Source organism: Aureococcus anophagefferens, assembly GCF_000186865.1.
Source record: "Aureococcus anophagefferens unplaced genomic scaffold AURANscaffold_34, whole genome shotgun sequence".
Classification (NCBI taxonomy): Eukaryota; class Pelagophyceae; order Pelagomonadales; family Pelagomonadaceae; genus Aureococcus; species Aureococcus anophagefferens.
The window spans coordinates 286944-311930 of record NW_008705592.1 but is presented as its reverse complement, the minus strand read 5'-3'; the positions used below and the strand labels follow the sequence as shown (position 1 = coordinate 311930).

The 24987-nt window shown below is 70.8% G+C and overlaps 6 protein-coding genes across 6 annotated transcripts in view; 4 read left to right on the top strand and 2 right to left on the bottom strand.

Annotated features, from left to right (window-relative positions):
- ITS2 (hypothetical protein) overlaps nucleotides 1-1012 on the top strand; it is a gene marked incomplete at both ends in the record, with an annotated part of 2499 nt that extends 1487 nt beyond the window's left edge. The window contains 2 exons of the mRNA XM_009042607.1: nucleotides 138-141; nucleotides 323-1012. Coding sequence (XP_009040855.1) covers nucleotides 138-141; nucleotides 323-1012 — 694 coding nt within the window. The remainder of the gene's footprint in view (nucleotides 1-137; nucleotides 142-322) is intronic.
- Nucleotides 1013-1303: 291 nt separating this feature from the next.
- AURANDRAFT_72529 (hypothetical protein) lies at nucleotides 1304-5064 on the bottom strand (the record flags this gene model as incomplete). The annotated part of the gene is made up of 7 exons (XM_009042579.1): nucleotides 1304-1351; nucleotides 1443-1790; nucleotides 1865-3062; nucleotides 3551-4413; nucleotides 4464-4775; nucleotides 4875-4920; nucleotides 4985-5064. 7 exons carry the CDS (start codon nucleotides 5062-5064, stop codon nucleotides 1304-1306), a joined length of 2895 nt encoding a protein of 964 aa, XP_009040827.1.
- A 244-nt stretch (nucleotides 5065-5308) lies between these two features.
- Nucleotides 5309-7246, top strand: AURANDRAFT_67197 (hypothetical protein; the record flags this gene model as incomplete). The annotated part of the gene is made up of 2 exons (XM_009042608.1): nucleotides 5309-5920; nucleotides 6032-7246. 2 exons carry the CDS (start codon nucleotides 5309-5311, stop codon nucleotides 7244-7246), a joined length of 1827 nt encoding a protein of 608 aa, XP_009040856.1.
- Nucleotides 7247-10059: 2813 nt separating this feature from the next.
- AURANDRAFT_32592 (hypothetical protein) lies at nucleotides 10060-10580 on the top strand (the record flags this gene model as incomplete). The annotated part of the gene is made up of 3 exons (XM_009042609.1): nucleotides 10060-10206; nucleotides 10359-10441; nucleotides 10487-10580. 3 exons carry the CDS (start codon nucleotides 10060-10062, stop codon nucleotides 10578-10580), a joined length of 324 nt encoding a protein of 107 aa, XP_009040857.1.
- A 295-nt stretch (nucleotides 10581-10875) lies between these two features.
- On the top strand, nucleotides 10876-20700 carry AURANDRAFT_67196 (hypothetical protein; the record flags this gene model as incomplete). Its single annotated transcript, XM_009042610.1, has 6 exons — nucleotides 10876-11229; nucleotides 11370-12489; nucleotides 12618-15717; nucleotides 15885-16469; nucleotides 16726-16961; nucleotides 17129-20700. 6 exons carry the CDS (start codon nucleotides 10876-10878, stop codon nucleotides 20698-20700), a joined length of 8967 nt encoding a protein of 2988 aa, XP_009040858.1.
- Nucleotides 20701-22372: 1672 nt separating this feature from the next.
- AURANDRAFT_67195 (hypothetical protein) lies at nucleotides 22373-23087 on the bottom strand (the record flags this gene model as incomplete). Its single annotated transcript, XM_009042578.1, has 2 exons — nucleotides 22373-22418; nucleotides 22474-23087. The coding sequence occupies 2 exons, from the start codon at nucleotides 23085-23087 to the stop codon at nucleotides 22373-22375; spliced, it is 660 nt and encodes a 219-aa protein (XP_009040826.1).
- Nucleotides 23088-24987: the final 1900 nt, after the last annotated feature.

Sequence of the window (24987 nt, the reverse complement as noted above, 5' to 3'; positions counted from 1 at the left end):
CGGGCGACGACTCCTCGGACATGGACGCGTACGAGAACGAGAACGCGGCGTCGAGCCGCCCCGACGTCGCGGCCGCGCTCAGAGGCCGGCTCGCGGCCTTCTTCCGGAAGGACGGCGCGTCGTAACTTACGCAAAAGGACGGTACGTACCGGGGCGCCCCTAGAGCCCGTCGACGGCGGCCTCGAGGTTGATGCGCGCGATCTTCGCCGTGGCGAGGAGGTCGCGGAGCAGGTCCGCGCTGCGCTCCGCGGCCTTGGCCACCTCCGCGGCCGCCGGCGCGACGAGCGCGGGCAGGCTCTCGACGCCGCCGCGGCCGCAGTAGGCGCCCGCGGCGACGGCGGCGACGGCGACGAGCGCGACGGCGAGCGGGCTCGGCCACGCGCTCGCGAGTTCCGGCGCGGCCGCCGCGGGCTCGGGCGCGGGCGCGAAGGACACGTTCTTCTTCGCCGTCGCGGGCGCGTTCTTGAGCGGCGGCAAGGCGGCGTTCTTCTTGAGGGTGGACCGCGTGACGCGCTTCTCCACGGTCTTCTCCGGCGTCGTCTGCTCGGCCGGCGGCGGCGCGTTCTTGAGCGCGGACCGCGTCGTGACGCGCTTCTCGACGGTCTTCTCCGGCGTCGTCTGCTCGGCCGGCGGCGGCGCGTTCTTGAGCGCGGACCGCGTCGCGCGCGGCTCCGGCGCGTTCTTCTTCGGCGTCGCGGTGTCGAGGGCCTTGTTCTTCAGCGCCGAGCGCGTCGCGCGCTTCGGCGCGGCCTTCTCCGGCGTCCCGTCCTGGTTCTTCAGCGGCGTCGCGGTGTCGAGGGCCTTGTTCTTGAGCGCCGAGCGCGTCGCCCGCTTCTCGGCCACGGGCTCGAGCGCGTTCTCCTTGCCCGGCGCCTTGCGCGCGGACGCCTTGCGCGCGGAGCGCCGCGGCGCCGGGTCGTCGAGGGCGACGGCCTCGGCGCCGAGGCCCGACAGGCGGCGCGACCGGCGCGACGGCGTGACGGCGTCGACCATGGTCACCGCCCGATCCTAACGGCGTTAATACAATCGTGGGTTCTTGAAGAAAATATAAAAACATGGCCTGGGCATGGCGATCGAACTTTCGAATAGTGTGGAGTACCGCCCTGCGCATAGACCACGATGCTCTTCGACATCACCCGCCGACAGCTCACGATGAAGACCATGGGCGCATGTGGTGGCGGCGACGCCGAGCGGCGACGGCGGCGCGGCCAATAAAAACGGAGGAACGCTCGTGCGTGCTCGGTGCTTTCGCTTTTCTTTGCCCGCACCGCCACATCGTCCCAACTCGTGTTCTGGCGCTTCCTCAGAGCCAGCGCACCGTTGTCCCGCAGCGCCGCCGCAGCACCGCAACCTTCGTAGCAGCACCTCTCCCCCGGCAACCAACAACACCGGCACCGCCAGCGCCGCCAGCCTCTACGATGTGCACCGTGGCGAGCTTTAACCAGCTCTCGCTCAACGCCGGCGGCTGCATCGAGTTCCTGCGCGACACGAGCGAGCTCGTCGACGCGCCGCTCGTGTTCACGAGGAGCCGGCGCATGCGCGTGCGGTCCGAGATCCTGCGCCACGTCGAGCTCTGCGAGGACGGCGACGCGTGCGTCCCGGGCGACCTCGACGCGTGCGCGACGCCGCTCGCGGCCGCGCTCAAGACGCTGGTCGTCGGCGCCGAGGCCGTGACGCCCACGACGGCGCCGGCGGCCGAGGCCCTGCCCATCGAGCTCGTCCACCGCATCTGCCACTTCGTCTGACCGCCTCGCGCCCGCCCGCTCCCGCTTTTTTCGGCGCCCGCCGCCCTGTATATATCTACTATGTAGCACAAACACTGCTGTTACCCGCCCGCGGCGTGGCGGATGCCCCGGAGCAGGACGTGGAGCGCGTCGCCGGGGACGTCGTCGAGGCCGTACTGGAGCGCGACGGCGCGGTCCGCGACGAGCCGGCGCATGGCCGCGACGTCCGCGGGCGGGATCGCGCGGAGCGCCGCCTCGACGTAGGTCGGGTCGGCCCGCGCCCGCGCCGCGTCGAGCATGACCCGCGAGCCCTCCCGGAAGGGCCCCCAGTGCAGCGGCCAGAGCCGGTCCTGCTCGGGCGCGAACAGAACGGGCACGCAGCCCAGCAGCAGCGCCGTGACGATGGACGCGCGGCCGGGCGTCAGGCCCGGCGGCTCGACGCAGAACGTCGCGTTGCGCTTCGCGAGCGCCGCACGCGCGCGCGACGCGTCCGTCGGCTCCGCGTTCTCGGGCGCGCGCTCGCCCGCGTCGCAGACCGCCGGCCCGGCGCGCGCGCAGGCGTCGCCGAGCGCCTTGCGCAGCGCGACGGCGTTGGCGCTGCCGTGGGGCGTCGCCGAGTACGCGAAGAGCCGCGGCCGCGCGCGCGCGTCGGCCCACGGCGGCGGGCCGGCCTCGCGCGCGCTCCAGCGCACGGCGGCGACGTAGGGCGCCGACACGAGGCGCGGCACGAGGTCCTGGGGCCGCCGCCGCTGCCGCGCGTCGAGGCCCTTGAGCGTCTTGCCCCGCTGGTAGTCGCCGGCGAACTCCTCGTACCCGCCGACGGCGACGCGCGCGAATTGCGTAAAAGGCTCGAAGCCCAGGGGCGTCGCCCACCAGCCGGCGCACTTGGGGATGTAGGCCACGCGGGGGAAGACGAAGAAGTGGCGCCGCGCGTTGCCGTCGTCGAGGTACGGCAACGATTTCCGCCACGCCGCGGCCCTCTCGAGCTTCAACCGCCCGCAGGCGTCGACCCAGTCGGACCAGTGCTTCGATTTCGGTAGGATGGGCACGAGGAAGAGCTCCGCGTCCTCGGGTTTCGTCGCGACGCACGGCGAGTCCGGGCGCGAGAGCCGGTCGAGCACGACCTCGAGGAGGTTCGCGTTCTCGCCAACGGCGTCCGCCGACACGTAGACGCCCGGCGCGACGCGCGTCCCCGGATTGGCCGGCGGCGCCCAGTCGACGAGGCGCGGCGGCAGGCGGTAGACGTACGTCCGCGGGCACGCGGCGGCGGTGGTTGCGAACGCGGCGGCGTCCGCGTCGCTCGCGAAGAAGGTCTCGAGCTCGGCGACGGCGCGCAGCCTGCCGCCGAGGCGGTAGGCGGCGCTGGCGCAGGCCACGGCGACGGCAACGCCCACCGCCAGCAGCCGCAGGAGGCTCCCGACGCCCTGCTGCTCCAGGGTCCGCACGGCGACGCCGCGCCGCCGCCGCGCGCTGAGGCCGCCGTCGCGCAGCGCCGCGAAGCGGGCCATCGCTGCGAACCACGGCGTCGAGCGCAACCGAGGCGTTCGGCGACGGCGGCGACGCGCGCGCGCGCAGCGCGACTTCGGCACCGCTCGAGTTGAGAATTTCAACTTTCAGTTCAACAAGGCGACGTGCAAGGCGATCCCCTCGGCCTCGTGCGTATCATCCCGAAGGGGAGTTTATACGAAGCCGGGGGGTGGGGCGTGTGTTCGATTCACAAGCGCGCGGGGGCTCGGGCGTGGGGCTTGGGGGGGACGGCGGCGCGCGTATTTTTCGCGCGGCTCTAGGCCATCCAGTCGGGCGTGCGGAAGCCCGCGCCCGCGTACTTGGGGCTGTCGAGGCTCTCCTCGATGCGGAGGAGCTGGTTGTACTTGGCCGTGCGCTCGCCGCGGCAGGGCGCGCCCGTCTTGATCTCGCCCGTGCAGAGGCCGACGGCCAAATCCGCGATGTAGTCGTCCTCCGTCTCGCCCGACCGGTGGGACGTCATGACGCCCCAGCCCGCGCGCTTGGAGTCGATGACGGCCTGGATGGACTCGGAGATGGAGCCGATCTGGTTCACCTTGAGGAGGAGGCAGTTGCACGACTTCTTCTCGATGGCTTCCGCGATCTTCGCGGGGTTCGTGACCGTGAGGTCGTCGCCGACGATCTGGACCTTGTCGCCGAGCGCCGCCGTGATCTTGGTCCAGTTGTCCCAGTCGTCCTGGTCGAAGGGGTCCTCGATGGTGACGATGGGGTAGTCCGCGGAGATCTTCGCGTACATGGCGAGGAGCTCGTCGCCGCTGAGCTTCAGGGACGCGTCCTTGTCCGGCCCCGACGTCTTGAAGTCGAGGTCGTAGGCGTTCTCGCCGTCGACCTTGAACTCGGACGACGCCACATCCAAGCCCACGGTGCACTTGCCGAGGTGGCCCGCGTTCTCGATGGCCTCCATGAGCATCGCCAGCCCGCTCTCGACGTCGCAGGGCGGCGCGAAGCCGCCCTCGTCGCCGATGAGCGTCGCGTCGCCGCCGAACTTCTTCTTGATGACGCTCTTCAGGTTGTGGAAGACCTCGCAGCCGATCGCCATCGACTCGGAGAACGACGACGCGCCGGTGGGGATCACGAAGAACTCCTGGAAGGCGAGCTTGTTGCCCGCGTGCTCGCCGCCGTTGATGACGTTGAAGCAGGGCACGGGGAGCGTCATGGGCGTCACCTGCGATGCGCGACGGTTTCGGCGCGAAAAAAAGAAAAAAGGGGACGTACCGTGTTGCCCGCGAGATCCGCGTAGTGCTGGTAGAGGGGCACGCCCTTGGCGCCGGCGCCGGCCTTGGAGGCGGCGAGGGAGATGCCGAGGACGGCGTTGGCGCCGACGTTGGCCTTGTTCGGCGTGCCGTCGAGGGCGAACATGGCCTCGTCGATCTTCTGCTGGTCCGTCGGGTCCATGCCCAGGAGCGCGGGGCCGAGGACCTCGTTGACGTTCTTGACGGCCGTGAGGCAGCCCTTGCCCATGAAGAGGGACCCGCCGTCGCGCAGCTCCACGGCCTCGTACGCGCCCGTCGAAGCGCCGCTCGGCACCTGCGGGCGCGGGTCCGTCCCGTCGCGCGTGTGTCGCGCCGCAGGTCTCCGGCGCCGCGGGCGCGCGGAGGCGCGGAAGAGGCCGTCCGTCGTCGTCACGTCGACCTCGACCGTCGGGTTGCCGCGGCTGTCGATGATCTGGCGCCTGCGTGCGACGCGGGGTTGAGGTTGCGCGTCGGCGAGGCCGTCGCGGCGTTGCGGCGGCGCACCCGTGGATCGCCGTGATCGACGACGCGTGGCGGCGGCCCGCGCGGACCGTCGACGTCGCTTGGCGGAGAATCGGCTGCATGCTTCCTGTACAGATGACGAACGGAGCTTCGGTCGACGCGAGTGGTCGGGCGTCGTCGACAGGGTTTTGTGGCGACGTCAAGTTGACGAGCTTCACACTCTGTGATTGAACCCGTGAAGCAGCCCGCGCGGTTTGGTCGGCCGCGGTTGGCTTCTGGTCGATGGCGTGCTGGATATGTGGTGCCGAGGGCCTCGAGTACGAGGACGGCGTCGACGCCCGCGACCGGCCGCCGACGCTGGGTCCCATGGATTACCTCCTGAAATACCTCCAGGAACTGGTGCTCCCGCTGCCGCGCCTCGCCGCCTCGCCCGAGGCCCCGCCGGCGGCCTTCGACGCGGCGCCGCCGCTTGCCAATATCTGGCCGCCGCCGGCGGACGAGCCCGTCGGCGCGCCGCCGCCGCGCACCGAGCCGAAGACGCCGTCGGCGGCCGTCGCCAACAAGGGCGCGACGCCTCGTGCGTCCGTCGTCTCGCCCGACTTCTCGCTCGCGGCGCTCGAGAAGCCCGGGCGGCCCAAGACGACGCCGTCGAAGATCACGGACGCGCACCTCCAGCGCTGGGGCGCCGACTCGGAGGACTCGGAGCTCGAGACGCCCGGGCCCTGCTCCGCCGTTTCCAGGAAGCCGACGACGCTCGCGAAGATCCTCGAGGACGACGACACGCCCGCGCCGGCGCTCGGCGACGCGCCGCGGCGCCCGCTCCGCGCCCACGCCATCACGCAGAAGCACCTCACGAACTGGGGGGAGAGCGACTCGGAGTCGGAGGTCGGCGACTCCGCGTCGGAGGCGGGCACGCCGGCGAAGGTCGCGCGGCCGCGCGGCGCCAAGCCCAAGCTCGCCTTCGCGGACCTCAAGAACGTCCTCCAGTGATTGTTGCGCGCGCCCGGCGATCTAACTCCCCCTCTTCAAGTGCTCGGTTGAGGTTCGTCGTGCCGTCCGTGTGGCTGGCGGGCAGCGCATGGCTGGCAGGACGCAGCCCCGACGGAGCGTCTAGCCATGGGCGTCGCCCAGTCGTCGGAGGTGAGCAGCCTCGCGGGCTACGCGAGCGTCCAGGTCGCCGTGGAGAAGTCCCTCTACGGCGCCGGCGAGACCGTGCGCGGCTACGCCCAGCTCGCCGTCCAGCAGCCGACGAAGATGTCGTCGGTCACGGTCCAGCTCGTCGGCGAGGCCAAGACGACGGTGCACTACACGACGCACTCGGGCAGCGGCAAGAAGCGCAAGACGCACCACCACACCGCGCGCGAGACCGCGCCCGTCGTCGCGCTCGAGGCCCGCGTCGCCGACTTCCCGTCCGGGTCCGCGCCCGCGGGCACGTGGCAGTGCCCCTTCGAGTTCGTGCTGCCCCTCGACGCGCCGTCGTCCATGGCGCGGCACGGCGCGGGCCGCAACACGGCGTCGCTGGCCTACTACGCGGGCGTCGTCGTGTCCCGGCCGGGCTGGACGCGGAGCAATTTGGTGCACCGCGTCATGATCGACGTCGTCGCCGCGCCGCCGGCCCTCGTCGCGCCGCCGCGCCGGGACGAGGCCGTCAAGGTGACGCGCTGCTGCTGCATCCCCGCGGGCGACATGACCCTCGGCGCGCGACCGTCGAAGAACGCCTACGTCGGCGGCGAACGGCCCGAGGTGCTCTACGCGGTCGACAACGCGTCGACGCAGGTCGTGGAGCGGGTTTCGGTGACTCTCTACCAGAACATCCGCTTCAACGCCGGCACCCACGGCCACTTCTTTCGCTCCGTCGTCGCGAGCGTCGTCGGGCCCCCCGTCGCGATAAACGACCGCTTCGGCTTCGAGGGCGGCGCGCCCGCGCGGTCCGCGGAAATCCAGCTGCCGCCGACGTTCTCCGCGTTCTCGCTGCGCACGCGGACCATCGAGGTGACGCACCAGATCGTCGTCCAGAGCAAGACGGAGAGCTGCTTCGTGAAGGACCCCTACATCGCGCTCGACACGTGGCTCTACCGCGCGACGCCGCTGCCCTACGCGGTCCCCCTCGACGAGGGCGAGGCGCCATCGATACCCACCGCCGTCCCCATCGCCTACGCGCCCAACGCGTCCCTCGCGCTCCCGGGCGCGCCGGCCTGCCCGACGGCCGTCCCGATCGACACGACCGGCGACGGCGTCGCCGACTCGTGGGGCTGGGACACGAGCGGCGACGGCCGGGTCGACAAGGTCCAGGCCATGACGTGACAAAATATATAGTTCCCTAAGGCAGGCCCTCTTCGAGGCGGTGGTCCGAGCTCAGGCGGAGCCAGACGACCGCGAAGCCGAAGAGGTAGCCGAAGACGAGCGCGGGCCACCACGTCGGCGCGACGGACTCCTCGAGGGTCGCGGGCGCCGCGACGACGGCCTCGGCGACGACGGGCTTCGCCGGCGCCGCCCCGAAGGCCGCGAGGCGCGTCTCGATCTCGCCGTAGACGTCCGGGCTCTTCGCGACGCGGTCCGCGTGTTTCCCGCCCTCCGCGAAGGTCGCCGCCTGCCGCGCGACCATGGGGATGACGAGGAAGATGACGTTCTTCACGACCCAGTTGACGAGCCAGCTCGGCAAAAACGGCGTCCGCGGGTCCACGCGTACGACGAGCGACACCCGCGTGCCGCCTGCGACCTCCTCGAAGAACCACCCCCCCGCCAGAGAAATGCGGTGGCGGCCCGGCGTCTTCGGCAGGTCCGGCGCGTCCCGCATGTAGACGGCGACGCCGCGGCGCGGCGCCGCGCCGGGGAGCAGCGCGCCCGCGTCGCACGTGTCGCCGTACGCCTCCGTGAGGACTTCGTCGCGGGGCAGCGGGTAGGGCTTCGCGCCGCTCACGCGGAGCCGGCGCCGGAACCGCGACGGCTTTCCTAGAATGTCGGCCTCGTCGGCGCCGGGCAGCCACTCGGGGAAGAGGTCGATCTCGAGGAGCGCCGCGCACAGCGAGAAGATTGACGCTTTGACGACGCCCTCGCAGCGGACGCGGATGAGGCCACGCGGCGCGCCGCGCTCCGCGAAGACGTCGACGCCCCGGCTCCGGTAGCTCCGGACCCACCGGCCCTCGTCGCCGAGGTCCTCGAGGAAGGAGCACATCTCGCGCTCGCACGCCTCGATCGCCGGCGCCGCGCCGGCCCAGCCGCGCGCCCGGGCCTCGCGCAGCCGCGCGACCGCGAGGACGATGCGGTCGTCCTCGAAGCTCTCGAACGCGAGCGCCGCGTAGTCGTCCTCGGACCGCCGCCGCGCGAGCTCGCCCTCGAGCTCGTCGACCGTGGCGGCCCAGAGGCAGGGCGCGGCGTCGCAGGGCTTGGCCTCGCAGGGCTCGAGCGCCTTGCCGGTCCTGCGGCCCAGCCGCGGCAGCAGGCGGACCATGGTGGATAGCGGTTGCGATGTGCCCGAGTCGGGCAGCGGTTGCGCAGTTCGCGAGTCGGGCAGCCGCTGTCACTGCCAAGAGGCCAGTGGCAATTTTTGTCCGATCAGCGTCTCGACCGCAGCAACCTTACGAACTTGCGTTCAAGGTGAACATTCGAACGCCCAACGTTCACCATACATGAAGGGGTGGACCGGCTCCCATGGCGGCGCCCCCGTCCTAAACATGGGAGCGAGGACGGGGCTCACTCGCCTCCCACGGCGGCGGCGCTCCAGACCCCCAAGCTCGGACGGGGCTTGCTACGACGGGGCGACTAGAAGGGGCAGGTCTTCCCCGCGAATTTGGCCGGCGGCCCGGCGGCCGCCGGTTCCGCGGTCTCGCGGGCCTTGGTCAGCACGATGAAGTCCGCGACCGTGTCCAGGGACGGGTCGTCCCAGACGTCCGTCGCCGCCTTGTGGGCGAACGCGTTGGCCTCCATCGGGAGGCACACGACCACGCGGAACTCGTCGCGCTCCACCGGCGGGAAGTCGCCGCGCTCGCTGTAGTGCTCGACGTGGTCGACCACCCCCAGAAAGTGCTGGACGTGGAAGCGGCCGCAGACGAGCATGACGCCGTGGGCGCCCGCGGCGAGCGACGCGAGGCAGTTGTAGGCCATCGTCGCGTCCCACAGGCACTGCGCCGCGACCTTGTTCGCGCCGAAGCCGATGCGCCGGAGCCGCTCGGCGTAGCCCGGGCTCAGCGGCTGCGCCGCGTAGGGCAGCGGCGGCAGGAGCGCCTTCTCGGCGTCGGGCACGCCGTCGAGCGCGCCGGGGCCCTCGCGCGCGACCAGGCGCGCGTGCCGCCGCGACGCGTTCGCGGCGACGACGTCGTTCTTCAGCGTCTTGGCGAGGCGCGCCAGCGGGCCGTACTTGGCGCAGTCGCCGGGCCCGCGGAAGAGGCTCCGCACGTCGTCGGTGTCGCCCGCGGAGAACGCCTTCGCCGCCGCGCGCCGGTCGCCGTCGACGAACTCCAAAGCCAAGGACACCTTGCGGCCGTCGCGGCGCCGCGCGACGCCGTCGTAGACCGTGCACTCCAGGTCCTGGGCGACGGCGTCGTCGTGCGACTCGCCGAAGAGCACGAGGCGCCGCTCCGGGTCCGCGAGGTCCGCGATCATGTCCTCCAGGGACACCCGCGCCAGCGGCTCGCCGGGCACCTGGCGCTCGAGGACGATGACCTCCTGCTCCAACTCCTTCACCGGCGTCACGTGGCGCCGCACGCCGCTCTCCGTGTTGTGGCGCTCCAGGGCCTCGCAGCGCGCGAGGTGGCTCGTGGCGACCACCGCCGTGCCCACGCTGCATCGCGACGCGACGAGGCGGAGCATGGCGGCGGCGGGGTGCGGCGGGAAGGAGTTCGCGCAATGGGCGCTGCAGGGTTGCAAAGATTGGTCGTGTCGGTGTGCTTGTGTCGGCGTCGACGACAGAGGTGGCGGAGCCGTGCGATCGAGCACGAGCCGCCGAACATGCGAGTTGCCGTCACCGCTGTTTTTTTGCCACTGGCACGAGTTCGATGTGAGGCCCCAGCGCCGATCCCTCCTTCAGCTCGGTGCGATCGAAGAACGCTGCGTGTGACGATAACCTTTGGCCTCGGTTCGCCTCGCCACAGCCTCGCATACAACACTAGCCAGCCATCATGTCCGCCAAGGGCGCGAAAATCTTCAAGACGAAGTGCTCACAATGCCATACCATCGAGAGCGGCGGCGCCCACAAGCAGGGGCCGAACCTGCGACGCGCCGGCGTCCGCGGCTCCGGAGCGTCTCGACTCACCCGTCGACCCTTTGTAGGAACGGCGTCTTCGGCCGCGTCGCGGGATCCGTCGACGGCTTCGGCTTCTCCGGCGCGCGTCTGCCGCGCCTGCGGCGTTTCGGGGCCGCGCGCCGCGCGCCGCGGAGGACCGGCGCGGGACGCGCGGGGACGCGCGCGCGTCCGTAGGCGGTGAAGGGCAGCGGCGTGACCTGGGACGACGACACCATGTCCAAGTGGCTCGCGGCGCCGAAGAAGCGAGGCGCCGCCGCGTCCGAAGTCCGCGCGCCGCGGCGCCGCGCGACGCGCGCGCGCAGGTTCATCAAGGGCACGAAGATGGTCTTCGCCGGCATCAAGAAGGAGAAGGAGCGCAACGAGCTCATCGCCTACATGAAGGAGGCCGCGGGCTAGGCGGCGCGCGAAACGCGCTTCGACGGGGCCGCGGAGGCGGCCGCATCGCGTCGTTAAGAGCGCGACTGGTCGTTTCTTCGTGTGGCCTGGGCAGCTGGGACATGCGAAAAACGCACGACCCAGCGGCTCTCGAGAGGCCAAGTCTGGCACCGCAATGCTGACTTCAACATTTACAAGCTGAGGTCTGCACGCCGCGTCGGGCAGCCCAGCGCTGGGACTAAACGATGTGGGCGCCTCGGTAGCCGAGGGCCGCAGCGCGAGCCCGTCGCCCCAGCCAATAAAAGGAGAGACGGCGATGGCGCCGGCGACGCCGCCGGCGGACGCCCTCGCCACGCTCGCCGCGAGCGTCGCCGCCCCCGGCGCGGAGGAGGTCGTCGAGCGCAAGGAGCGGCGCAAGTCGCTGCTGCAGCGCGTCATCGGCGGCGGCGGCGGCGGCGGCGGCGAGGGCCGGCGGCGGTCGTCCGTCGCCAAGGGCCGCAAGTCGCTGCTCCAGGCGCGCCAGCCCGAGGCCGCCGCGGAGCTGCCGGAGATGTACGACAACGGGCCGGGCGACGCCGCGAACTGCGTCTCCGTCGTCGTGCTGCGGGGCCGCGACTTCCGCGTCATGGACCACAACCTGTTCAGCAAGGGCGGCTCCAGCGACCCCTTCGTCACCGCGACCATCGAGGGGCGCACCGCGCGGGGCCCGCGTCCGGACTTTGACACGCGCGCTCGAACGTCGCCTCGGCCGACGTTCGGACGAGCGGCGTGCGCGCGTCGCGTCGATGACGCTCACACGCTTTACTTTAGGCAAAAACGAGCATCAAGAAGAAGACGACGGCGCCCGAGTGGCACGAGCGCCTCGACCTGTCGTGCGAGCACCTCGAGGGCATGCTCATGCTCAAGGTCTACGACTGGGACCAGCTCTCGAGCCCCGACTTCATGGGCACGGTCGCCGTGAAGCTCGAGGATCTGGGCGAGCGGGAGCAGTGCCGGGGCTGGTTCCCGCTGCTCAACGAGGACTTGAGGGCGCCCGACGAGCCGCGCGGCGACCTCGAGATCGCGTGCCTCTTCCACCACGACCCGAAGCGCGTCGTCGCCGTGCCCGAGGCCTTCTTTGCGGTCGAGGAGCACGCGAAGAAGGCGGCGAACGCGCTCCGGGTCGTCGTCGTCCGCGCGACGAACCTGCCCGCGATGGACGCGTCGCTCATCGGCCGGGGAGGGTCGTCGGACCCCTTCGTGGAGGTGGCCCTCGGCGGCGAGAAGCGCCGCACGCCCCACATCTCCAAGGACCTGAACCCCGTGTGGCTCGCGGAGTTCGACGTGCCCGCGGAGGACGTCGCCGACGGCTTCTTGGAGCTCCGGTGCTTCGACTACGATTTAGCGTCCGGCGACGACCTCATCGGCTCCGTCAACGTGCCCCTGGAGGCGCTCCACGCGGACCGCACGCCCGTGCGCGCGTGGTACGAGCTGGATTTGGCGACCCGTCGGCCCAAGTCGCCGGGCAAGCGCGGCACGCTTCTAGGGCGCCTCTCGTCGACGCCGCCGGCGTCGCCGACGAAGGCCGCGAAGACGAGCAAACGCAAGTCGCGCATCGCGGCCGCGCGCAAGAAGAGCTCGGAGAACCTCGCGGAGACGCCCCAACCCCCCGAGGACGAGCCGCCGCCGACCGCCGCGGCGCCGTCGAAGAGCCGGCTCGAGGTCGCGCTGCGGATGGTCCACAATCCCGACTACGTGCTCCATCTGGAGAAGGGCCTGCTGGACGTCAAGTCCTACAAGACGAAGAAGCCCAACGAGCTGCGCGTCGTCGTCATCCGCGGCAAGCACCTGCCCATCATGGACCGCAACCTCCTGGGAGGCGGCGGCCAGGGCAGGAAAAGAGAGCGAAATTCCCAACTTCAAAGGCTCCTATCTCGGTCGTTTTCCACTCGTTTCGGCTGATTTTTGGACGAGCGATCATCCCTCGGAACAGTTTCGAAGCGTGGATGCTTTTTCCTGAACGCGCGCGCGCGGAACACTCACGTTGAAGCGACGTTGAATCACCCTTTTCCTGCCCAGGCGGCGGCTCCGCGGACCCCTACGTCGAGGGCGAGTGCGACGGCACGGAGCGGCGGACCAAAGTCGTCAAGCGGAGCCTCTTCCCCGTGTGGATGGACATGCTGTGCTTTCCCATGGACGAGCTCCGGGGCCATTCGTTACACTTGAACGTCATGGACCAGGACAACGTCTCCGCCGCGGACTTCATGGGGCGTTTGGAGCTGCCGCTCGGGTCGCTCGAAGATCGAAACGCGCAGCGCGCGTGGCACGTGCTCCGGCTCGACGAGCGACCGGAAGAGGAGCCCGAGTTCCTGGACGAGGCCGACGCCCATCCGCCGGTCAAGCCCACGGGGCCGGGCCAGGAGCTGCCGAAGGTGGAGGTCGCGATGCGCTACGTGCACAACCCGCTGCTGGTCCACGAGCTGCCGAAGAACTCCGTCGAGGACCCGAACCCGCGCAAGGCCGCCAACGAGCTGCGGGTCGTCTTCGTCCAGGCGCGGAATCTGCCGATCATGGACCGCAACGCGCTGATCCACCGCAGCGGCGGGTCCACGGACCCGTTCCTCGTCGCGACGCTCGACGGCGACGAGGTGAGCACGTCCGTCAAGACCAAGGCTTTGGACCCCGTCTGGCTCGACGCGCGCCAGATGCCCGTGGAGGTGCTGGACGACGACTTACACGTGGAGTGCTTCGACCACGACGAGACGAGCGGGCCGGACTTTGTGGGCGCGTGCGTGATCTCGATCCGGGAGCTCGCGGACCGGAAGGTGCACCGGGGCTGGTTCCAGCTCCGGGGGCGCAAGGCCGGCGGCGGCCTGCTGCCGGCGACGACGCGGTCCCACCTCGGGCGCGTCGAGGTCGCCATGCGCTGGGTCCACAACCCCAAGCTCGTCGTGCCTTTGCCGACGGACCTCACGCGCGACAACTTCACGAACCTGGAAGCGAACGAGCTGCGGGTCTGCGTGATCCGCTGCCGGAACCTGAAGGTGCTGGACCGGAAGATTATCGGGAAGAAGGTCGTCGACCCCTACGTGGAGATTGTGCTCGTGGGCACGACGTACAAGACGTCCGTAAAAAAGCGCGACGTCAACCCGCTCTTCATGGAGACGCGGGTCTACGACGTCAACGCCGTCGAGGTCTGCGACGCGCCCCTGCAGATCACGGTCTGGGACGACGACGAGCTCCGGTCGGAGCGCGAGGCCGCGGGCGACGACGACTCGCGCGCGTCGGAGCGGTCCGCGGCGCGCGCGCCCGCGACCGCGGGCGAGGAGCGGCCGCGGCGGGACCTCGTGGGCGACGCCGACGCGGTCCTCGAGCCGCTGCTGAACCGCGAGCTCCACCGGGCCTGGTACCCGCTCGTCGACGAGACGGGCGCGTCGAGCGGCAAGATCGAGGTCGCGATGCGCTGGGTCCACAACCCGAAGAAGACGTTGACCATCCCCGAGGCCTTCAACCAGACGAACCGGCCCCTGGACCCGACGAAGGAGCCCAACGAGCTCTTCGTGCTCGTCATGCGGGGCAGCCGCTTACCGGCGATGGACGCGCCCGAGGGCGGCGAGGCCAAGGGATCGTCGGACCCCTACGTGACGCTCAAGCTCGGGAGCCTGTCGCTGCGCACGTCCGTGAAGAAGGCCGAGGTCAACCCGCTCTGGCTCGAGCCCTTCGCGACGCGGCTGAAGCCCGCCGCGCTCGACGACGAGCCGGACCTGAACCTCGAGGTCGTCGTCGCGGACTACGACGACGACCTCAGCAGCGAGCTCATGGGCCGCTGCGTCGTGCCGCTCCGGAGCTTGCTCGACCAACCGAAGCAAAAACGCAGCTGGTTCAAGCTGAGGAACGGGCCGCCGAACCTGCCGGGCGGGTCGCTCGAGCTGCTCGTCCACTGGGCCCACAACGTGCCGTTGGATCTGCTGGAACAGGAGGAGGCGTTACTGGAACAGGAGCGCCTCGAGCTCCTCGACGCGGAGATCGTCGCCGCGCAGCCCGTGGCCGTGGACGCGGACGCGCCGGGCCCCTTGGCGCAGCACGTCGCCGACGAGGCGCGCAACGTCAAGGGGCGGCCGCCGAACACGCTCGAGGTCTGCCTCGTGCGCGCCGCGAACCTCAAGGCGGGCCACCGGTCCGGCGACGTGCCGCGGCCCCGCAAGGTCCTCACGCCCGTGCCCGACAGCTCCGCGGTCGCGGAGCTGTACACTTTAAAGGGCGACGTCTGGCAGCAGGCCAAGGACGGCAAGCTCACGCCCAACGAGCAGCGCCTGCGCCGGCGATTGCACGCGGCCACGGAACTCACGCCCGTGAAGGTCCAGGACCGCGTGCCCCAGTGGCTCGCGGCGTCGACGCTCCGGCTGCCAAGGCACGCGGAGGCCGTCGACGCGTCGACGTTGGTCGTGCGGACCTTCGACGACTTGGCCGACGACCCGGCCAAGGCCACGGGCGCGGCGACGATCCCCCTGGCGAAGATCCGCACCTTCGCGGCCGTGGACGCCGGGTGGCGCGCGTGGCACGATTTGGGCGACGAGTTCCACGAGAGGGGCCAGGTCGACGTCTGGCTCCGGCTGAGCTACGACCCGTCCATCGTGCCCGAGGAGGTGTTGGAGGACGAGGTCGAGGCGCCCGAGGCGTTGTCCGAGCCCGCGAACGAGCTCAAGGTCGTCGTCGTGGGCGCGCGCGTGCGCACGCAGCACACGCGGCGCAACAAACATCTGCTCCACAAGGACTCCATCGAGGTCGCGCGCGACCTGGGCATGGCCGTCGCCGACGACGACGCGGCGGAGGAGCAGTCGCTGAGCTCCTTCGAGCGGCTCGCGAAGCAGCACCACGACTCCGAGGAGGCGAGCCACGCGAGCTCCATGCACCAGAACCTGCTCAAGCTCGGCGGGCTCGAGGCGACGCTCAAATTCATGGGCCGCGACCGCCACACGCGCCTCGCGCCCTGGGACGACTCGGACAAGGCCCTGCGGCTGACGACGGGCAAGTGCCCGGCCTACTGGCGCGAGGCCTTTAATTTCGTGGCCAAGGACGACCGCGACGGCGTCGACGTCATTTTGACGGAGGTCGACGACCACGGCAAGAAGTTCTACCTGGGCCAGTGCCACACAGGGCAGGACAAGGGTGATTCAACGTCGCTTCAACGTGAGTGTTCCGCGCGCGCGCGTTCCAAAAAAAGCATCCACGCTTCGAGACCGTTCCGAGAGATGATCGCTCGTCCAAAAATCAGCCGAAACGAGTGGAAAATGGCCGAGAGAGGAGCCTTTGAAGTTGGGAATTTCGCACCGTTTTGCTGCCCAGGTGCCACATCAAGATGGCCGACCTGACGCACCGGCGGCCCGTGCGCAAGTTCTACCCCATCGAGCGGGGCCACAAGGGCGGCGCGGACGCGGACGTGCAGTCCGCGGCGGAGATCGAATTGTGCGTGCGCCTCTCGCACTCGCTCCACCTCGCGACGTTCCTCTTGCCGGACCCCGTGCTCGCCATCGCGACGCAGTGCACGGCGGAGGACGCGCCGCCCGTGCCGCCTCGACGGCGCGACGCGAGTGGCGGTGCGGACTTCGACATGGCCCGGGCCGTCTCCGTGGACCCGGGCGACGACGTCGACATGGACGCGGACCTGGACCCCGACGCCGTGCCGCGCTGGTTCTACGCCGAGGGCGAGGCCGAGGGCGACGCGCCGGAGGCCGTGGGGCCCCACAACCTCCACGACCTGAAGGAGTTCTGGAAGCACCGGACGATCACGAACGACACGAGGGTGTGGCGGTCGGGGCTCCCGGCGTGGACGCCCGTCGACGAGCTCCACGTGCTGAAGCGCATCTTGTGGGACTACCCGGCCCTCCCGCCGCCCGTGGACCCCGCCGACGCGACGACGGGCAACGAGTGGTTCGTCGTGTCGCCGCGCGTCGCGGAGGAATTGGGCTACGACGAGCCCGGCCCTGTGCCGAATTCAACCACTGGTTTGGGTGGTCCTGACCAAACTTCAGAATTCTCGAGCTCGGTCACATCGAAGTCGATTCGGCTGATTTTTGGACGAATCGATTGCTCTCGTCGAGTTCTTGAAGCACAGCAGAAAGCCTCGCGTCGAAACGGTCGCATACGCGCACGTTGAAGTCGGGTTGAAGATTTGGTTTCCACGCAGGCCCGGCCGCGCGTACGCGCGGTTCCCCGACCGCCGGCTCGGCGACGTCGTGCCCGACGCGGAGGTTGATGTGGATGCGGAGCTGGCGAAGCTGAAGGATCTGGACATGGACGTCGGCGTGGAGCTCGACGCGGACGAGCCCGCGGACGACGTCGCGTGCGGGAAGGCGGTCCTCGACCCCGTGACGGGCCCCTACGCGCCCGGCGACCTGCGGGGCCGCAAAAGGGTGATTCAACGTCGCTTCAACTTGAGTGTTCCGCGCGCGCGCGTTTCGGAAACAGCACCCACGCTTCGAGAGCGCTCCAAGAGATGATCGCTCGTCCAAAAATCAGCCGAAACGAGCGGAAAACGACCGAGATAGGAGCCTCTGAAGTTGGGAATTTCGCACCCTTTTGCTGCCCAGGCGACCTGCGGGACGCCTACGAGACGGGAAGGTTGGGCCCGGACGCGCTGGTCTGGCGCGCGCCGATGCCCGGCGAGGACGAGGCGGCGGAGGATCTGTTCGGGCCCCTGGTCTCCGTGAAGGCGCTGCCGACGTGGGGCCGGCGCCAGGCCTGCGAGGGCTGCCGGCTGGTCCAGTGCGACGTGCTGGCCCAGTGCGAGCTCTGCGGCGGCCTGGCGACGCTCCACAGCGTCGACGCGCTCGCGCTCCAGCTGGCCGAGGGCGACCGCGCCGCGGACGATATCGGGGAGGAGCCGCGGCCCCCGAAACCCGCGCTGCAGCCGCGCGCGGGGTCGACGATCGACGCCAAGGAGGTCGTCGACGGCCTGGTCTGGGTCGGCGGCCGGCGGGCCGCCGAGGAGACGCAGCTCGCGGGGCTCCACGTGACGCACCTCGTCCGCGTCGTCGACAAGCAGCCCGCGACGGTGAAGGTGGACAAGTGGCGCGCGCCCACATTACAAGAGGAGATGGAGACGCGGGAGCTCACGGACTGGGAGATGCGGTTGGTGGAGCACGACGCGGAGAAGTACGACCACGCCCTGCCGCCCCACTCGCCGCGGAAGATCACCATGGCCCTCGCCGCGGGCGCGGGCGACGGCGACGCGGAGTGCGTTCTCGTGCTCGACGAGGAGCGACGGACGGCGTCCCTGAAGGAGGCGTTGGAGAAGTTCTACGACTTTCTGAAGAACTCCGTGAGCCGCTGGACGTCGTCGACGGGCGAGCCCATGCGCGTGCTGCTCTACGACGACGTCGAGGCCGACGGGCCCCCGGTGAGGGCGGCCTTGGTCGCGGCGGCGTACGTCGCGCGCGAGGAGGGCTGGGCGTCGAGGGAAGCCCTGGCGTTCCTGGGGCCGCGTCTCTGCGAGACGTCGAGCCTCTTCGCGGCCGAGGACGCGGGCGACATCGCGCTCGCGCTGCCGGACCCCTGGGTCGCGGAATTGGAGGCGCTCGCGGCGGAGACGGTCGTCGGGCGTTTGTTCTGCGCGGACTGCTTCGAGAACTGGCGCTTCGGCGCCGTCGACGACGTGCTGTCCACGCGCGTAGCGGCGGCCGTGCGGCGCCTGCGGGCGCGCGACGCGGCGCTGGAGGTGCTGGATTTACGGGGCGAGGGCCCGCTCGACGGCGACGCCGCGGGCGTGCTCGGCGCGGCCGCGGGCCACGCGCTCGACCTCGTCTCCCTGGACCTGAGCGCCTGCGGGTTGGGCGACGCGGGCGCGGCGGCCGTGGCGACGGGGCTGCTCCACGGCACGTCGGGCGTCGGCGGGCGGCGGCTCGCGTTCTTGGGGCTCGGGTACAACGGCATCCGCGACGCGGGCGTCGCCGCGGTCGCGACGCTCCTGGGCGTCGGCGCAAAGGCCGCGCGCCGGCGGCCGTCGACGGTGGACCTCCTCGGCGCCGACGACCTCATCTTCGACGGCGTCGCGTGCCCGCTGACGGCGCTGGACCTGTCGCACAACGCGCTGAGCCACCGCGGCGCGCGGAGCCTCGGCCGCGCGCTGCGCTACCACGAGCTGCTCGTGTCGCTGGACGTGGCCCACAACCGGCTGGGCTCCCCGGGCGGCGTCGCGATCCTGGAGGCCTTCGTGCAGCCCGACGAGGAGACGATGCTCGCGGCCAAGGCCTACGAGTACGGGAGGGGGAAAATAGACGTGACAAAGGAGACGGACGAGGAGAAGGAGCGCATCGCCGACCGGGCGCTCGCCGTGCTCTTCTTCAACTGCTCCGTGACGGCGCTGAATCTGGCGGGCAACGCGCTCGGCGGCGACGCGGCGCTCGCGCTCGCGCGCGCGTTCCGGAGGAACCAGAGCCTCGCGCACGTCGACTGCTCCGACAACCCCTGCGTCTTCGACGCGGACGTCTACGAGGACCGGTCCTACGTGAAGCGCTTCGGCGGCGACGACGGCAACTACGTCACGGGCGAGGCGCCGCGCGACCGCGCGCGCACGCCCCTCGAGTGCTTCGGCCATTTGCGGATCTACAACAAGTCGCTCGCGAGTTTGGATCTGTCGTACGTGGAGCTGGAAGAGGACGCCCTCTTCGCCATCGGCAAGTGGGCCGCGGCGAAGCAGTCGAAGGCGCGCGCGCTGCGGCTCAAGCGCTGCGGCGTCGACGTCGCGCGCGCCAAGGTCCTCGCGGACGTGCTCGCGACGGCGCAGGCCCACGCGCTCGGCGCGCCGCTAGAAAGATTGGACCTCTCCTTCAACCCGCTGGGCGACGCGGGCGCGGCGCACATCTCCGCGGCGCTCGCCGTCGTGACGCACGGCGTCCGGACGCTGTGCCTGGCGCAGACGGCGCTGGACCCGGAGGGCTGCGCGGCGCTCTTCAGCCACTTCGACCCGCGGCTCAGCGCCGTCGTCAAGGCCCACGCGCACGTGTTGGGCGCGGCGACGGCCATCCTGGAGCAGGACGGCTTCTTGAACGAGATCCTGGAGGCGAAGCGGCGGGGCATCCAGCTCCCGGACGACGTGAGCTCCGACTCGACGTCGCGGCCGAACACGGCGTCGTCCTACGACTTCCCGAACTCGCGGCCGGGCACGGCGGGCAGCGGCCAGACGCACGCGCCGGACATCCTGCAGCTCGGGCGGCCGGGGACGCCGGGCGAGGGCCGGGGCACGCCGTCGGGCTCGCGCCCGAGCACGCCCGGCGGCGGCCGGCGGCCGGGCACGCCGGGGAGCCGGCCGGGCACGCCGGGGTCCTCCGACTACGGGAGCCGGCCGGGCACGGGCGGCGGCTCGCGGCCGAAGACGCCCGGGAGCCGGCCCCACACGCCCGGGAGCCGGCCCGGGTCGCGCGACGGCCGCCGGCGGAAGAAGCCCAAGCTGCCCGCGCACCTCCTCGACGACAAGGCGCGCGTGACGGCCTTCTCGCGCCTCGAGAAGCTCGGCGAGAAGCAGAAGAAGGCCGCGGCCATGGGCAACGCGCGCGACGCGTTCCCGGCGACGACGATCACGGACCTGGACCTCGGCGACAACTTCTGCGGCGTCAACGGCGCGCGCGCGCTCGTCGCCGCGCTGAAGATGGCCGCCTTCGAGGACCGGCCGGCGCCGCTGACGGCGCTGCGGCTCTCGAACGCGCGCGTGAGCCTGCGGGGCGCGGAGGTCCTCGGCGACTGCCTAGCCGCGGGCGCGTTACCGCGCCTCGCGGTGCTCGACGTGTCGTCGAACGCGATCCAGGACAGCGGCGCGGCGGCGCTCGCCAAGGCCATCGCGGCGCTGCCGAACCTGCGGCGCCTCGACCTCGGCTACAACAACCTGAGCGAGGCCGCGACGTTCGCGCTCCGGAGCCACCTGCAGACGACGTCCCGGAGCTCCGAGGAGAGCAAGCTCCTCGCGCTCGACGTGGGCATGATGGGCAACGGCGTCGACGAGGGCGACGCGTCCGCGCCGGGGCTCGCGCGGTCCAAGCTCAGCCTGCGCTACGAGCCGACGACCTTCCGGCAGAAGCTCCCGAAGAACCCCTACGTGGCCCGGAAGGACCTCGCCAAGGCCGCCGCGGCCATGGGCGGCATGGCCGGGGCGACGGCGCGCGACTAATGTGGTGTGTGACTCTGAGTGCGGCATGGGCCGGGGCGACGGCGCGCGACGAATGTGGTGTGTGACTCTCAGTGGCCCACCGCGGCGCCGCAGGACGGCCCCGCGGCCCAGGCGCCGTCGAGCGCGGCGCGGAGCGGGAGGAGGTGGCGCCGCGCGGTCGCGTCGGAAAGCAGGAGCGCTTCCTGCCTTGCCGTGTCGTGCCTCGACGAGGTCACGTGCTGCGACCGATTCCGCTTGCCCGCGTAGCTGTCGACGATCGCGTCGGCGATTTCCTCGGTCTGGGCGGCGTCGACGGGGAGGCCGAGCGCGCCGAAAACGCATGCGAGCGTCGGGCGGGGCTCTGAGTAGAACGCCGCCATGGACGCGAGCGCGAAGCCGGGGCCGGCGCCGCCGGCCCACGCCGCCCACTTGCCGATGCGGATGTTTTCTGGCGAGCGAATCATCGTCGAGAAGAATTCGATGCGCAGGCCGTCGAACTCGGTCGCCGTTGTAGGAGCTCGCCGTAGGTCAGATTCGACGCGTTGCTCCGCTTGTCGACGGCGGCGTACTTCGCCTGCAGCGCGTCGCACGCGGCGATGAGTGTCGCGTCGGTCTGGACCGTCGCGAAGTGGAACTGGTACGCGTTGCACCTGCGGGTCGTCGGTGCGTCGCGCGCTCGACGATTCCGGGACGCGGGCGAGACGGATGCGCCGCGCGGACGCGGTCGATCCAGCCCTCGGGCGCGCGCGGCTGCGCGTGGTAGTTGTAGCCGCTGACGACGAGCGCGACGGGGTCGCGCACGAGCACGACGACGCGGACCGTCGGGAACGCGGCGCGCAACGTCGCGAGCGGCGTGTCCGGGTGCTTCGCGCGCCAGAGCGTCGCGCGGCGCGGGTCGCGGTCGAGCCGCGCGAGGACCCGGTCGAGGCGGCCGTCGACGTCGTTGAGCACGCCGGACGCGACGCCGGCGACGCGCTCGAGCTCGTTCTGGAGCTTGATGGTGAAGTCCGTGCCCGTCTTGTGGAAGACGCCGACGAGCCGGAACGGCGCGGCTTTCTCCAGCAGCGGCGCGTGCTTCGGCGGCGGCGGCGCGAAGAAGTCCCAGGCCGCCGCAATGCACGCGCAGAGGGCGACGCGCCCGAGGGATGCCATCTCATCGTCGGGCAGCGCGAAGGGCAGCTTCGGCCTGTCCTCGACCGATCACCTTGGGTGCAGTGGGCATGGACCGCGCTTGGGCCTGCTCTTGAGGCTTTGTGCGCTATCTAAGCGATGGCGGAAAACAACGACGACTTCATGGTCGAGGCCGTCGGCAGCATCGCGGGGGAGGCGAGGCACCGCGTGTAAATTAACTGTCTGGGTGTGCGGCGACCTGCCCCAGGAGCCACTGGACGAACCGCGTTCTCGTGGCCAACGCGGCGACCCTCGCGCGCCGGTCGCGCCGGCGGGGGCGCCGGAGAAGTAGGCCGTCTCAGAGTCTCGACGGCGCCGACGCGCGAATTTGAACGTTCAGTTATTTGGATCTAGCGCGCGCGGATCGTCACCTTGGGGGAGGTCTCCTTCGGGCCGAGGAAGAAGGAGAAGTCCGCCGAGGCGGAGCCGAAGAGCGGGACGCGGTCCCCGGGGGACGAGTAGTCGGAGGGGCCGCGGGTCCCGTGCGTTGAGAAGTTGTCAATGAGGGTGATGGTAGAGGAGCTCAAGATGAGCATGCAGTGGACGTTGGAGACTGCCATGTCGTCGATCTGCACGTCCATGGAGCGCGCGCGGCCCACAAAAAGCACCGGTTTTCGAACAAACGATTTTGAAATCCCGCCGAACTCGACCTCGAACGACCCGTAGAACAAGTTGCCGAGGCTCTCTTGCTGCAGCACGTGCTGCTCCAGCGCGCCTGCCTGCGCGATCTCGAGGATCGACGACTTGAGCTCGGGGGACTCACCGATGCTCGCGACCGTCGCGCGGACGGCTTGCAGGTCGTGACCCTGGACCGCTTTCAAAAACGGGTAGAAGGCGCGGAGGGCTGCGACGCGCGCGCCCGCGGCACGCGCCGCGGCGGCGGGCGCGGCCGGCGTCGCGGCGAAGGGCGCCGCGGCGCGGCGCGGCGCGGCGGCGGTCGGGATCGCGCGCGGCGCGGCGATGGTCGCCGCGGCCTTGTCGTGGATCGTGTCCTTGATGCGCTCGCAGATGGCTTTCTGGCTCATCGTGAAACACTCGAAATCGTTTTTGAGCTCGCGCGCGAGAGCCGCGCGGTCCGGAGCGTGCCGTGCTTTGACCTCTCGCTCCAGGAGACCCTGGAGCGACAGGCCCTCGACGCCGCTCGGGGCGTCCCATTTTACATGTGTGCGTTTCCCTCCCGCCTCGGGGTCGATCGGCGCCGCAGCCAGGCCCCGACGGCGTGCAGAGAGACGAGTCATGAAGCACGACGACTGCTGACCTCGGGAAATTTTTACTCGCTGATCTCCTGACCTCAGGTGAAGCAGCCAAGAGCGGCTCCGGCCAAAATGTCACTGATGACCGACTGCCGCGAGCCGGGCTGCTCTTAGGGCCCGCCTCTTCGTCCGCGCAAGCCGTAGCCACGTGGTAATTAAATGGCTCGTGCGGGTCTTACATGATGGGATGGATCGACGACGGCGTCCGCGGCCGTCGAAACGCGCGGAGTGTGCACTGTGCACGCCGTCGACAGGTCCTCGCCGCGTACACGGAGCTCGCGTCCCCGAACGCCCAGCCCGAGAAGCGGGTCGAGAACGAGGCGAGCTCGTGCGTGGGCGGCGCCGAGGGAATGCCGCGCGCGCGAGGATCCGCCGGGCGGATTCGCCGTCGGCCACGAGCGCGCGGACGCTCGCGCCGTCCGCGGACGAGGTGCGGAACGCGTAGAAGTAGATGTCGTCGACGCGCCCCCTCGAGACCGCGCGGGGGATGGCCGTGGAGGTGAACGCGTCGCTCTGGAGCGCGCGCGAGACGAGCGAGCCGTCGGCGGCGCTCCCCGTCGAAAACGCGAGCTCGCGGCGCGGCGCCGCGGGGGGGCGGACGGCGAACGTCGTCGACGGCCACGTCGTCGCACAGCGCGTGGCGCGCCCGGGCGGCCGCGATCGGTGGGCCGACGCCTCGCTGTCGCGCGCGACGAGCGTGCCGTTGGCGGCGCGGAGCTCGAAATCGTCCGCGACGCGCCGCGGCGACGCGGGGGGGATGAACTCGCACGTCGTAGACCGTCGCGTCGTCGCGCCGCCCGTGGCGTGCCCGGGCGCCGGCGACGGACTGGCCGAGGCGTCACTGTCGCGCGCGACGAACGAACTCGTCGAAGCGGTCGGCGCGGAGCTCGAAGAACCTCCGCGGCGCGGCGCGGTGCCGCAGGACGGGGGCGAACGTCGGCCGTCGACGCCCGCATCGTCGCAGCGCGTCAGGCGCGCGGGGGCGACGGCGACGTACGCGCACATGAGCCAGATCTCGGGCACAGAGGCGAAGCCGAGGGATCTGAAGATGATGTCTGCAGCGGCGTGTGGCACGGACTTCGAGGGCGCACTGAAGACGCTGCGGCAGTTGAGCAGGGCCTTGGGCCGGGTGCTCACAGTAGTAGCTGAAGCGTAGGGTGACGCAAGCCCCCGTCGCGTGGCTGGCTGAGCACGGAGCAAATTTACCACAAGCTCCTGAGAAGACCCAAATCCAGCCTTCTCGTGTGCGTGTGTTCAACAGTGTGTGTTCAATATATTTAAGGTTAATATTGAGGAATTCCTACTCAAGTCAGCCTCGTCGAATGTCCCTGCGATTTCAACGGACGTCCCTGGGTATTAAAACAACAACCTCTAAAGCTTCGCGCACCAGCCCCGGAGCGCGACCGCGCGGAGCACGTCGACGGTCCTCGCCGTGGAGGCGGAGCTCGCCGGCCCGAACGCCCAGCTCGAGAAGCGGGTCGAGCACGAGGCTGGCTCGGGCGTGGGCGGTGCCGAGGGGGCTGCCGCGCGCGCGACGATCCGCCGGGCGGATTCGCCGTCGGCCGCGAGCGCGCAGACGCCCGCGCCGTCCGCGGACGCGGTGCGGAACGCGTAGGAGTACATGTCGTCGAAGCGCTCCCTCGAGACCGCGCAGGCGATGGCCGCGGAGCCGACCTCGTCGCTCTGGACCGCGCGCGCGACGAGCGAGCCGTCGGCGGCGCGCTCCGTCGAAACGCTCGCCCGTCGCGTCCGCGGAGAGGCGATTGGTGCACGTCGTCGACGGCCACGTCGTCGCGCCACGCGTGGCGCGCCCGGGCGCCCGCGTCCGGCCGGTCGAGGCGCCACCGTCGCGCGCGACGAACTCGTCGAAGCGGTCGGCGAGGAG